The 12,021-nt window shown below is 36.2% G+C and overlaps 1 protein-coding gene across 1 annotated transcript; it reads left to right on the top strand.

The window, feature by feature from the left end:
• The first annotated feature begins 244 nt into the window (after positions 1–244).
• LOC149382106 (auxin response factor 18-like) lies at positions 245–3,338 on the top strand. Its single transcript, XM_089630401.1, has 4 exons — positions 245–705; positions 831–2,581; positions 2,658–2,726; positions 2,815–3,338. The coding sequence occupies exons 2-4, from the start codon at positions 909–911 to the stop codon at positions 2,897–2,899; spliced, it is 1,827 nt and encodes a 608-aa protein (XP_089486527.1). The 5' UTR covers positions 245–705; positions 831–908; the 3' UTR covers positions 2,900–3,338.
• The last annotated feature ends 8,683 nt before the right edge of the window (positions 3,339–12,021 follow it).

The raw sequence follows: 12,021 nt of genomic DNA, 5'->3' as shown, positions 1-12,021 counted from the left end.
TTTTTATTTATTTATTTAGAAAGATTAATTTTCCATTTTTAACCAAAGGTCCAAGTTAAAAAGTCTTTCTCTTGTCTACTTATGACTGCTCTGATTTCATAGTCAGTCCAAAAGGGTACTAAAACATTTTTAATTTGCTGTTCATTTTCTTTTTTTTTACTGAATAGTCCAAAAAGTACTTTGTCTCTATATTTGATTGCGTGTATATATCGCGATTGTTTGCTGATTTGATCTTCTCGCGACACGATATAGTAGATCACGCACTAGAAAGCCGTGTGCGTCGATTGTCTGAAAGACAGAGAGAGAGAGAGAGAGCTCTATTAACTTCAGATCTGAAGAAAAATTAAAAAGATAAGAACAAAAATTCAGGTAAGCGAGAGAGAGAAAGGGAAAAGAGACATATGGTAATGAAAGCGAAGCTTGGTTGTTTTAAGTTTTTGGTTCTCACTGCAAGGTCCAAAAAGCTAGTTTCTTTATGATCAACAAAACAAACAAAAGGCTATTGTTCTTTTTGGATTTTCCCTTTTCTTTCCGCACACAAAGCTCTCAGTAATCCGTGAAGAAGAAGAAAAAAGAAAAAAAGCAAAGAAGATACGAAGTTTAAATCCTTGGGAGGTCGATTGGAGCATTTCGTTTCTGATTCTCCGGTCAATCTAGAGATTTGGGTTTAACAGCTTATGTAATGACCACTGGAATCTGAAAGCAGTGAGTATATTCTTCCTCCTTTTCCATTACCGGCACACTCAGATTTATCATAAACTATTGTCATCGCAGCATAATTTAAATATCCTCTTTTTTTTTTTGTGGTGTGTTTTTTTTGTCTTGATCAGTCACGAAGAAAAGGGTAAGGAAAAAAAAAAATTCTCTAGTTTTGGACACTATTGCTTGGATTCATCGTTAGAGCGGAAATGAAGGAGATGATGGGAGAGAAAAGCTTGGACCCTCAGCTATGGCAAGCCTGCGCAGGTGGAATGGTCAACATCCCTCCGGTCAACTCAAAAGTCTTCTACTTTCCCCAAGGCCACGCCGAGCACGCCCAGTCCCACGTCGACTTCCCGGCCGCCGCCAGAATCCCGGCCCTCATCCTCTGCCGCGTCACCTCCCTCCGATTCATGGCCGACCCCGACACCGACGAGGTCTTCGCCAAGATCAGGCTCGTCCCTCTCGGAACCGCCGACCTCGATCCCGACGACGACGCGGCAATCTCCGTCCCCTCCGCCGCCGGCGACGTAGCCAGAGAGAAACCCGCCTCGTTCGCGAAAACCCTGACTCAATCGGACGCCAACAACGGCGGCGGATTCTCCGTCCCCCGCTACTGCGCGGAGACGATCTTCCCCCGGCTCGACTACGCCGCGGACCCTCCGGTCCAGAACGTCATCGCCAAAGACGTCCACGGCGGCGTGTGGAAGTTCCGCCACATCTACCGCGGGACCCCGAGACGGCACTTACTCACCACGGGCTGGAGCAACTTCGTGAACCAGAAGAAGCTCGTCGCCGGTGACTCGATAGTCTTCCTCCGCTCCGAATCCGGCGAAATCTGCGTCGGAATTCGCCGCGCGAAGCGCGGCGGCAGCGGCGGCATCGGCCCCGATCAGTCGAGCTGGAGCTACGGCGGAGCGGCGGTTGAGACGGGGCGGAGGGCGGCGATGAGGCCGGAGGCGGTGGTGGAGGCGGCGGTGCGGGCGGCGAACGGGCATTCCTTCGAGGTGTCGTACCATCCTCGGGTGAGCACGCCGGAGTTTTGCGTGCGGGTTTCGGCGGTGAGAGGGGCGATGCGGGTGCAGTGGTGCCCCGGGATGCGGTTCAAGATGGCGTTCGAGACGGAGGACTCGTCCCGGATAAGCTGGTTCATGGGGACGGTCTCGGCCGTCCACGTGGCGGACCCCATCTGGTGGCCCCACTCCCCGTGGCGGCTCCTCCAGGTGGCGTGGGACGAGCCCGACCTCCTCCAGAACGTCAAGCGCGTCAACCCCTGGCTCGTCGAGTCCGTCTCCAACGTGGCCCCCGCCGCCGTCCTCCACCTCGCCTCCTTCTCCCCGCCCCGCAAGAAGCTCCGCGTGGGCCCCGCCCCGCCCTTCTTCCTCGACCACCACCACCATTACCACAGCAACAACACCACCACCACTACTCCCTCGGGCATACAGGGAGCCAGGCATGCTCTATTCGGAATCTCGCTTTCCGATCTTCACCACCGCACTCGCACCCCATACGGCGGCGGCGGCGGCCATCGCTTTCCGGCGGCGCCGAAGACGGAGGAGAGGCTGTCGTGCCTCCTCTCCATCGGGAGCTCGTCGCCGCCGCCGCTGCCGAAGCAGGAGTCGCGGCGGCAGTTCGTGCTGTTCGGGCAGCCGATTCTGACGGAGCAGCAGATGTCGGAGGCCGCCAGGTCCGAGCACTGCAAGGTCTTCATGGAGTCCGAGGACGTCGGGAGGACGCTCGACTTGTCGCTGCTCGCGTCCTACGACGATCTCTACCGACGCCTCGCTGGGATGTTTTCCGTCGATGTCTCCGAGCTTCAGAGCCACGTGTGTTACCACGACTCCGCCGGAGCTCTCAAGCGCGCCGGCGACGATCCCTTCAGGTTCGTTCTTTTTTTTTTTTTTTTAATCTATGTGTTGTGTGTGTTTTCTGATTAAGAATTGCGTGTGATTGTGTAGTGACTTCGCGAGGACTGCGAAGAGGCTTACGATAGTCTTGGATTCCCGCGGCGGAGACAATGTTGGAGGGTAAGAGTTTTTTTTTTGTTTTTTTTTTTTTTTATTTTCTTTTAAATTGGAATTTTTAATTAATGAGTTGATGTTTGTTTTGGGGCAGGACTCGGATTACTGGGATGAGGAGCGCGGAGAACAACAGGCTCGGGGCGTCGAACAAGACCGGTCCTTTGAGCATATTTGCTTGAAAGCCTCTCTCGTAAAGAGAGACTTTGATTTTGGAAAGACGACGGTGATTTTAAGAAAGATTTTTAATTTGTTTCCGTGAAAACTATTTATGTACATGTATGTAAGCACGGCGGTGGTGAATTAACGAACATTCCTCTGCTTTCTCTTTACTTGAAATTGTGTTTAAAAGAAAAGAAAAACATGTGAGAATTTTTATTACTTTGTTGTTGTTGCTTTTGTGTTTGTGATGACTAATGCCATTGAAGTAGTAGTACCATTTTCTGCAGAATGGACACTAACAAGACAATGGTTTGAAAGGACAACACTCACGAACCTTGAATCAATGTCTGAGTGTTGTGTCACTCATTTTGATTTTTGATTCTTTGGTTTTTTTATTGGGTTGATAAATAGTGTGTCGCTGCATAATTTATTATGGCCAATTGCTATTCCATTCAAGACTGCACAATAGATCCACATCATTATTATGTACTCTCTTCTTCCCTTTTCTTTTAATTTTTTTTCCCCTTGGAGAAAAAAGAAAACAACTGTTCTATTGGATTGTAAACACAATGAAAAGTCTCTGTTTATTTATTCTGTCTTCTCTGAATTGTCATTTACTAGTTGACATTGTTCACTTGGCTTCTTACTGCAATAAAAGGTCAACCAAGACATTACTTGTCAAGACTCAAGCGCTTATTTTCTGTATTAAAAGCCTTGCCTTAATAGGAGAAACATGAATAATATATAAAGTCACTATTGAGAAGAAAAAAAAAAGAAGAAGAAAAGAAATTGGAACAGGAAAATCATAGGCTTAAGACTTAGTCCTAAACCATATAAAAAGAGTTTTCATGAAAAAGTCATTCAAAAGCAGTTTCGCTTTCAGAAATCAGAAGCCTTGTTGTGTCTATATAGCCCGTGGAATAATTTAAAAAAGAAAAAAGAAAATAGTGTCGTTGGTGTACTAGGAACTTGACACTTGACAGTCTTCTTTATTACTCTCCGTAATTAAATAAAAGTATAAAACACATAACTTTGACCAATAATCTTACAAGTCACAACGTTACAACTTAATACCATTTTTCACCTTGTTTAAGTAAACAGTCTTTTGCTTTGAGAAAAAAAAAAAGTCTTTTAAAAAGTTTTATATTTTATATTGTTTTTTTGCAGAGAATTTAATGTTTGTCAGTCAGTATAATATACCAAAGATGTCCACGTTAGGAGGTTAGTCTGGTTCACAAATTGACATGGTATGTACGTTTTATAAGAGAGAAAAAGAAAATAAAATAAAAAAGGACCAGAAAGTGGGACCCACCACTGATAGCATGGGGATCTGAGATTCCACTAACTCACACACTGTTCCGGCTTTCTTTGACGGCCAACCTGGGTTTGTTCCTTTTTTAATCATCTTTTATTACATTATTCCCATTTTCTTTAATATCTTATTCATTTTTTTCTTAAAAGATATATAAACTAGAGCATTAAAAAGTTTAGAAAACTAGATTTCATAAAATAAAAATTATATATGCTGATAATAATTTCAGGTATCAGAGCAGATTGCTGAAGTAAATATGGTAAAATTTCATTTAACGCAAGTTACAACAAACTATTACGTACGTCATTAAAATTTAAAAAATTTACATCTATTAAAATTTTACTTTTTAATGTCGTCAAAGGCAAAGCTTTTTGTATATAATATGTTTGAGACACTCGTGTGGGTGTGGGTCCCATGGGTGACGGTGTGTTGATGGTAGTTGCGTAGATAGATAGATCAGAGAGAGAAGAAAAAAAATGCTCGAGAAATGGTAAATAAATAGTAATATTTAAAGTCCATTAATGCTCTTTGGAATTTGGATTAATGAAAAATAATAATAATAAAATAAAGGGTGTGTGTTTGCACGTGAAGTCTTCGCACTTGTGACGCCGTTTTGGCGGTCGAGCTTTGCGTTTCGAACATTAATTTGACTCTTTTTCACATTGGCAATTGCTTTATTATCGTTCAAACTACATTGCTACGTTGTCTTTGAATTTACTTAATATTTTTTTGCCACTGAAATCAATGATTTATGAGTTCAAGAGACTCTTTTAATAAAAATGTTACGCTTCTTTGGATATAAATATATATATAAAAATCAATAATTATTTTATTCGACCAAAAACATTGTCTCCTAAATCACTCTCTCTCTTTTTCTGTACACAACTTGTCGACTTTCTTACCACTTTATTAATACGCTTTCTTTTCAATTGGGATTAAGAAGTAAAAAAAACAGATATTGAGTTCATTTCTATTGGGATTTGGGAGATCATATTATGGTTTGTTTTTGGGATCATAAATTCAACGATTTTGACATTGTTGAACTGTATGGCATTTTGTCTTTTCATAACGTACAAATGTTTATATTTTTTTACTGTGATAATGAAACAGTGTAAATCTTATACGTACTCCACTTAACAATAATATGTATGGTATTTAGCTGTAAGAATTTTGAAATATTATATTCAAAATCACATTTCATAATGGCTACAAATAAATTGTGTCCCCACCATATAATGGTATATGGGTGCGAGAAAAGAAGTCTTGTGTACTCATCTCAAAATAACGTCAATTTATCGTCGCCAATTTTAACAATATGTCTGTTTATCATGAGAATTTCACACCAATTTATAGTATATAGTTCCATGTGTGTGTATATATAACTATATATTTATGTATAACCCTACATGTGTATAAATTATAATAAAGCGCGTGGATGTGAACACACATTGTGACCTGTAATCTCAAGTTTATGTATAGAAGGCTTAGAAGCAAGTCACACAGTCAAAAGTTTTATTTTAAGTATAAGAGACATGAAGGATGATCAAATTTGTAAATTAAATATTATATAAATAATACAGGTATATATAATATACTATAGACAGAACCATGTTTCCAAGCACATTCAAAATTAATTTTCCCCAAGTTTTCCTCCATGTTTTCAGTTCCTCTAGTTCGTGCAATGGGATTGAGATTTCTCTAATTGGGATTTTAACTTAATATATGTTTTGTTTATAATTTTTTTTTAATGAAATTCTGCTAACAACAAGTCAAAGGTCCATTAAGTAGTCAAAAACAGACAGGCTCTTGAATATTGATATTTGTGACTCATATAGATATCCATGACCATACAAAACAAGCTTTTATGCTAAATTAATACTAGTTCGACTACACTAATTTGAATGTGAATTAATTATCCATCGTGAAAGAACTTGATGGGAATTAATTGGTTCAATATTGTGCAAATTTTCTATACATATATAAATAAGTGTTGAAAAAAATAACGCGCGCACAAACACCCACACGCTCACACTACTTTGAAGTTTGAATTCGTACTTGTATAGCAACAACGAAAATGGTTCAATCCACGTAAACTTGTTTGACAAATGGTTTCCAAATGAAATGGATATAAATTAAACAACTTAAATCTCTTTTAGTCGGTATTGAATCCAATGCATGATGACGACTATTTCTATGGAAGAGTAACGTGATCATGTCACTAGTGAATCATAGTAAACGACACTGGATGTTTACAAAAATGTCGGCTTTAAACTCCACACTGAAAAAAAAAGTTAAAAAATAAAATTCCACACTTTTTATAAAAATGACATTTCGTATGTGCCATTACTTTTATTTTTCTATATTACAAACAAAAAAAAAATTGCGACATAGAAGTGTGTATATATATATATATATATATATATATATATATATCTAAGAGCATCTCCAATGCATCTCTATTATAGAGATAGAGATACATATGCATCTACAATGCATCTTCAATTTTTTTCTCTATTTCCAAATATGGAGATAAATGCAATAGTGTATCTCCAAATATGAAGATGCACTATTCTATCTCTATATTTGCCCCAAACTTTTAAAAATTATATTATTAGTCCAAAATTTAATTTATAACTACAATTTAATACTTATATGTATTATGTATTTATTTGTAAATTAGTATATTCTAAAAATTATTAATTAAAAAACAACTCATACTTGAAAAAAGAAAATAAAATTACTACAATAGAAGTCACAATATTTTACATAGACGATTAAAAAAACATCAAGACATTTAAAAATTACATAATTGAAAAACTTATGTTGTGGTGTGTTTTTTTTTATTATGAGATGTAATATTTTAATTTATGTACTCTATTTTCAATTAATATATTATTATATTTGTGCAATTAATGATTTTTTTTAAAATTTTCGGATAGATTATTAATAATATCTATGTGTATTTGGACTAATATGAACAAAATTAATGGTGTTGATCAAATTTGCAATTTATAAAAACAATAATGGGTTAAAACTCAATTATAAAAAAATATAGTGGGAGATGATATATTTAGAATATTCTTTAAAGAAGATGTAAAATAGAGATGGAGTGCAGATAAAATATACTGTTCACTGATGTAAATATGTAAAATAGAGATGAAAAATAGAGATGGATTGTGGATGGTCTAAGGGGCGAAGAAAGAACATGGACTGTCGTTTTTGTTTATAAATAATAATAATAAATTTCCTTCTGAAAAATGCTAATTTTTTTTTCTTTTTCTATATGGGGTTTTTTTATGCTCTTCATGTTTGAAAAGTTTCACAAATATTTTGTTGAAGATAATGATTTTCGGAATATCTCTAGTTTTAAGACATTTGATAATTACTTCTTTTTTTCTCATATGATTTTACCTGTATTTTCAACGGAGATGTAACCAACTAATATAAAGTGAAATGAAACTACAAAAGTCAAAAGAAAAATAAGTCTTATAGAAATGTATGTTGGTGGATCGAGCTCGCATCGGTCACGAACAATCGTTCTGATGCGACTCGTTTGAGATGATTCCACCATATAACCATATTAATGCGGAAAAATAATTAATTACGCTGATCATAAGCTAATTAAATTATGGTTATAATTAACAAGATCTAGTTATGTTTAATTAATTTAATTCACGAGAGCATATAAGTCAACCAACCGATATAAGAGTAAACGAGTACTTACATTGATTTTCGGTTAAGCTACAGAACGCTCCAATCCAATCGCGTACTCCTTGCGTCGTCTTGATGAAGGACTCGAGGATGACACCTTAGTCTTCCGAAACGTAATCTCCGTGACGAATAAGAAAGATGAGTGGGCACAATCTTTATCTCACTAGATCACGAAACTATGTGTTTCGAGATCTCTCTCTTATTTTGCTAAGAATGGAAACGAATTTCCGAGGGGAGGGAGAGGCAGATGCACTGCCAAGAGAGGCTAGTGATGCACGAAATTTTCACTCAAAATTCTTTAAAATAATTCCTTATTTTTGCCTTCTCATGAGCCCCTATTTATAGTAGTAAAAGGAGATATTCATGGAAATTGAATCTTCCAGAATATTTTATTTCCTTTTATTGTGTTCACACTAGAGGATTTAATCTAGGCCCTTGGATCTCAACAAGTGAATCCGATTTTTTCTCTCATCCATCAGATCAATATCTATGGGATATTATTCTTTTATTTAAATAGAGAATAATTTATTTAGTGAGATAATAAATGAGAATATAGGACAATATCTTATATTTTTTTCTCTCCTTTATTTAAACAACTAAAGAGAAAATATTGGTAAATACCAATATTATAAATTTTGAATTTTAGGCACACGGCCAAGGGGGGATTTGCGCAAACCCTAGTGCCAAAAATTTCCAAATCCGATTTTCATATTTTGTGCAAGGCCCAATTGCTTAAAACCCAATTAATTATTTATTTACTTGGTCCAATAATAAACAAATAATTAATAATTGTTTATTTACTTGATCAAACAATAAATAAACAATTCTACTATAAATATTTATTTAATTATGCGAATACCCGTTTTCCAGAATTTATGCTGTCAATCACAATTACAGGAAGTGAGATTAATAATGATAAACATTATTATACGAAAGTTCTTATCCGCCTTTATCAGAGCCGAATCGGGGACTATGGACCTAGTAATAGGAGCTTGACAAATCCGATGAAAAAGACGAAATAGTCATTTCTCTTTTGTCCATCGATTCGTCTAATCTTGGTCAAATACTCCACCTTGTAAGCCAAGACTGAACTCTCCTTTATACTAGAATTATATTTACTCATCGTGACGAGTGTCCACTGATATAGTCAGTTCGTGATCAAGATCCTCCAGGTTCAACCCGTGTCAAGAGAAGTCAATTTTTCCGTTATACTTCTCTTGATACTAAGCATTGTTGCTTCCCCAGCGAAAGATTCTTTCGAACGTTACTTACTTCGAAAGTGCTAGCAATCTATCGGTTCTGGAATCAACCCTTATGTGAGTGAACATTAACCTTCTTTCAGGAATGCTGGATTCCGTATCTGTAAATCACTTCCCACTCGAATCATGCTCTGAGAAAACTCGCAAGACATAAGCTGTGATTAGCATGAATAGCCTTTTAGCGAATGAGTCAAAGAGCTCAGTAACATAACCCAGTGTCCATGATCACTTTAGGATTTAGATCAAGTCTCACTGTGACCATCATAGTGGCCTCGGTTAGTGTGTCGTAACGGTCATTAAACGACACATCTACACCAAGACCTGTCCAGGTCGTACACTTACCACAAGTGTAGAATGCTCCCACATAGTGATCAACCTTCACCTATGTGTTCCACATATATGACTTTAGATATAGCTTTCCAGGCGTATATCAGTCATCGACCATGTTTTAGCACACCGCCCGAACTCAGGTGCCCAGCACGTGACTCAGTTAGATACGGAGGCTATGGAAGATAGTTGTTATTGATTCTAATTGTTTAGAACTCAACCCACTAATCATATAATGCTAATAAAGCAATCTTATTATCGAATTTAGTAATCATTATCTTCAAGTGGGCAATATTCCCAACAATGTAAACATCGATAATTTTTATTTTATTTTATTAAAACGCGGTATTTTCATAATATAAGGAGATATTATCTATGATAATTGAGGTGTTTTTGTTAAAAAGTCATTAAGATAAGGCGTGCCATATTTTTTGTAATTTAACATGGTATTAAAATTTAAAATAATCAAAATTTACCACTAAAAAATTGGAGCGTTCACATTCAAATCCCAAGTTGAATCCCAAGCACGACAAAAGATATAATGAAAACTCAATTTTGACCATTTGACCTTTCATTCTAAAAGTCATTTTTATTCCAATTTCAATCATCTTAGGATTTTTTTTTATATTTTATATTAAGCTAATGTAATAATATTTACTTTATTTTTTATATTGAATAGAATCGATATGGAAATAATCTTCCTTTATATATATATATATATATATATATATATATATATATATATATATATATATATATATATATATATATAGAGAGAGAGAGAGAGAGAGAGAGAGAGAGACAAATAATCAACTGAAAATCGTGCTCAAATCAATAGTCAAAATCAAGCAATTATTTATAATAGCAAGACTCATATTGCACATTAATGATTATGAGGCTATAAATACAAACGTTTTGAGATCCATAAGTCCACACACACACTCACACTTTCAGAAGAACAATGTTCATGGAGAACACTTTGGGGTCTCAGAGAAACTCGCCAAAAAAATATAATAATGATAAAAAAAAATAAGTCGATTTTTTTTCGCTTATGCTTTTACGTGTTCATGTTGTTTAGAACATTTTGATACATGGACTAAGTTCTTACAGCTAATGCAATTAAAACTCAAAAGAATATAAAATACAGCCTGGTGATGCTGTCCCAAACAGTGTGAACACAGTAAATAAAACGGTGAAATATGAAAAACTCAGAAACCAAGGGGCATTAGCATGAAAACAGTGTCGTACATCTTTCAAACGACAAACACTATTTTTGGTAATAAAAAATTGGACTTTAGATAAGATATTTCATAACTGATGATGTAAGTAGTGAAAAACGTGAAACACAATTTTTTTTTGTTTTTTTTTTACTTTTTTTATATTATTTTTTATAATTGTAACACGAGTGAAATACCTATTGGCCATATTGCAAGTCCGAGTAGACCGATTCATTTGAGAAACAAAGACCATATCCGATAATTCTAGAAAAAAAAACTAGCGATATCTAAAATTAATATATTATTATAATAAGATTTAAAAAAATTGTTTTACGTTCATGGTTACGCGTGATATAGAAAATAAATGCTTGTATTTTTAATTTTTTTGAATTTAAAAATTGCTAAAACTTAGTCGCGATGCTAAAACGTAGATAGAGCGTGATATTTGGTCCAAGCACGAAACTATATGTAACAACTATAAGTCTATAACTACTGTCTAATTGCATTAATAATTTAAGCTTAATATTTACTTATTTTACCACTCCTGAACAAAATTTTTGTTGGCTTCGTATGTAGGTTTTGAGCAACTGCTAGATTTGACTCGGCTCTATCTCTAGCCAAACAGAACTATGGTGTGCTTTTTTCACGTTTTTTTTATGGTGTAAAACGTCATTGCGCTTAGATATCATCATCATTGTTACATTTATTGGAAGTTTGTAGTTTTGAAAAACTGTTCTTGCATTGTAATCTAACGTTTTGAAAAAACATGTTTGCCTGCTAACTAGACATTGCAAGGTTTGATTTCGGCCGTAACTTGCGAGAAGTGCTGTTTTTAATAGATTTGCTTCCGAGATTATTTTCACCGAAATAATTAGTTATGATCTTCACTGAAACCTTAAAAAAAAATATAGTTATTAAGGTTTGATTCCCATAAAAGAGATTTATTTCATGCTCTTTCAATTACATCTTATTAGTATAGAGAAGAATCGAGAGAGAAGAGAGTTTAGAGAGAGAGAGAGAGAGAGAGAGAGAGAGATAGAGAGATTTGTTAGATCAGTTGAACAATTTGTTCTAACTGAATTTTCATTGATTGATTGAATGATTTACACTACATGGAATGTATAAATATCAGACTTCGGCTGATTCAATTGATCAACTGAAATCAGTTACAGAACACGTGCCTAACTTTACACGTGGCAGTGGTAATATCTTTGAGCTACACCTAGATGGAGCTGAGGTGGCACTCTTATCTTCACACGCCCCCGTGAGCTGGACGTCCGTCGCTGTCGTCAAGATGAAGTCGGGTGCAAAGATCA

This window comes from Urtica dioica, chromosome 11, assembly GCF_054948205.1.
Source record: "Urtica dioica subsp. dioica isolate 48M chromosome 11, U.dioica_male_clone48M_v1_H2, whole genome shotgun sequence".
In the NCBI taxonomy this organism is placed as follows: domain Eukaryota; kingdom Viridiplantae; phylum Streptophyta; class Magnoliopsida; order Rosales; family Urticaceae; genus Urtica; species Urtica dioica.
This window is presented reverse-complemented; position numbering and strand designations above follow the sequence as displayed.

Coding starts and splice junctions, on each gene's coding strand:
- LOC149382106 (XM_089630401.1), top strand. CDS start 909: ATGAAGGAGATGATGGGAGAGAAAAGCTTGGACCCTCAGCTATGGCAA. Junction 2,582..2,657: donor GCCGGCGACGATCCCTTCAG/GTTCGTTCTTTT, acceptor GTGATTGTGTAG/TGACTTCGCGAGGACTGCGA. Junction 2,727..2,814: donor GGCGGAGACAATGTTGGAGG/GTAAGAGTTTTT, acceptor GTTTTGGGGCAG/GACTCGGATTACTGGGATGA.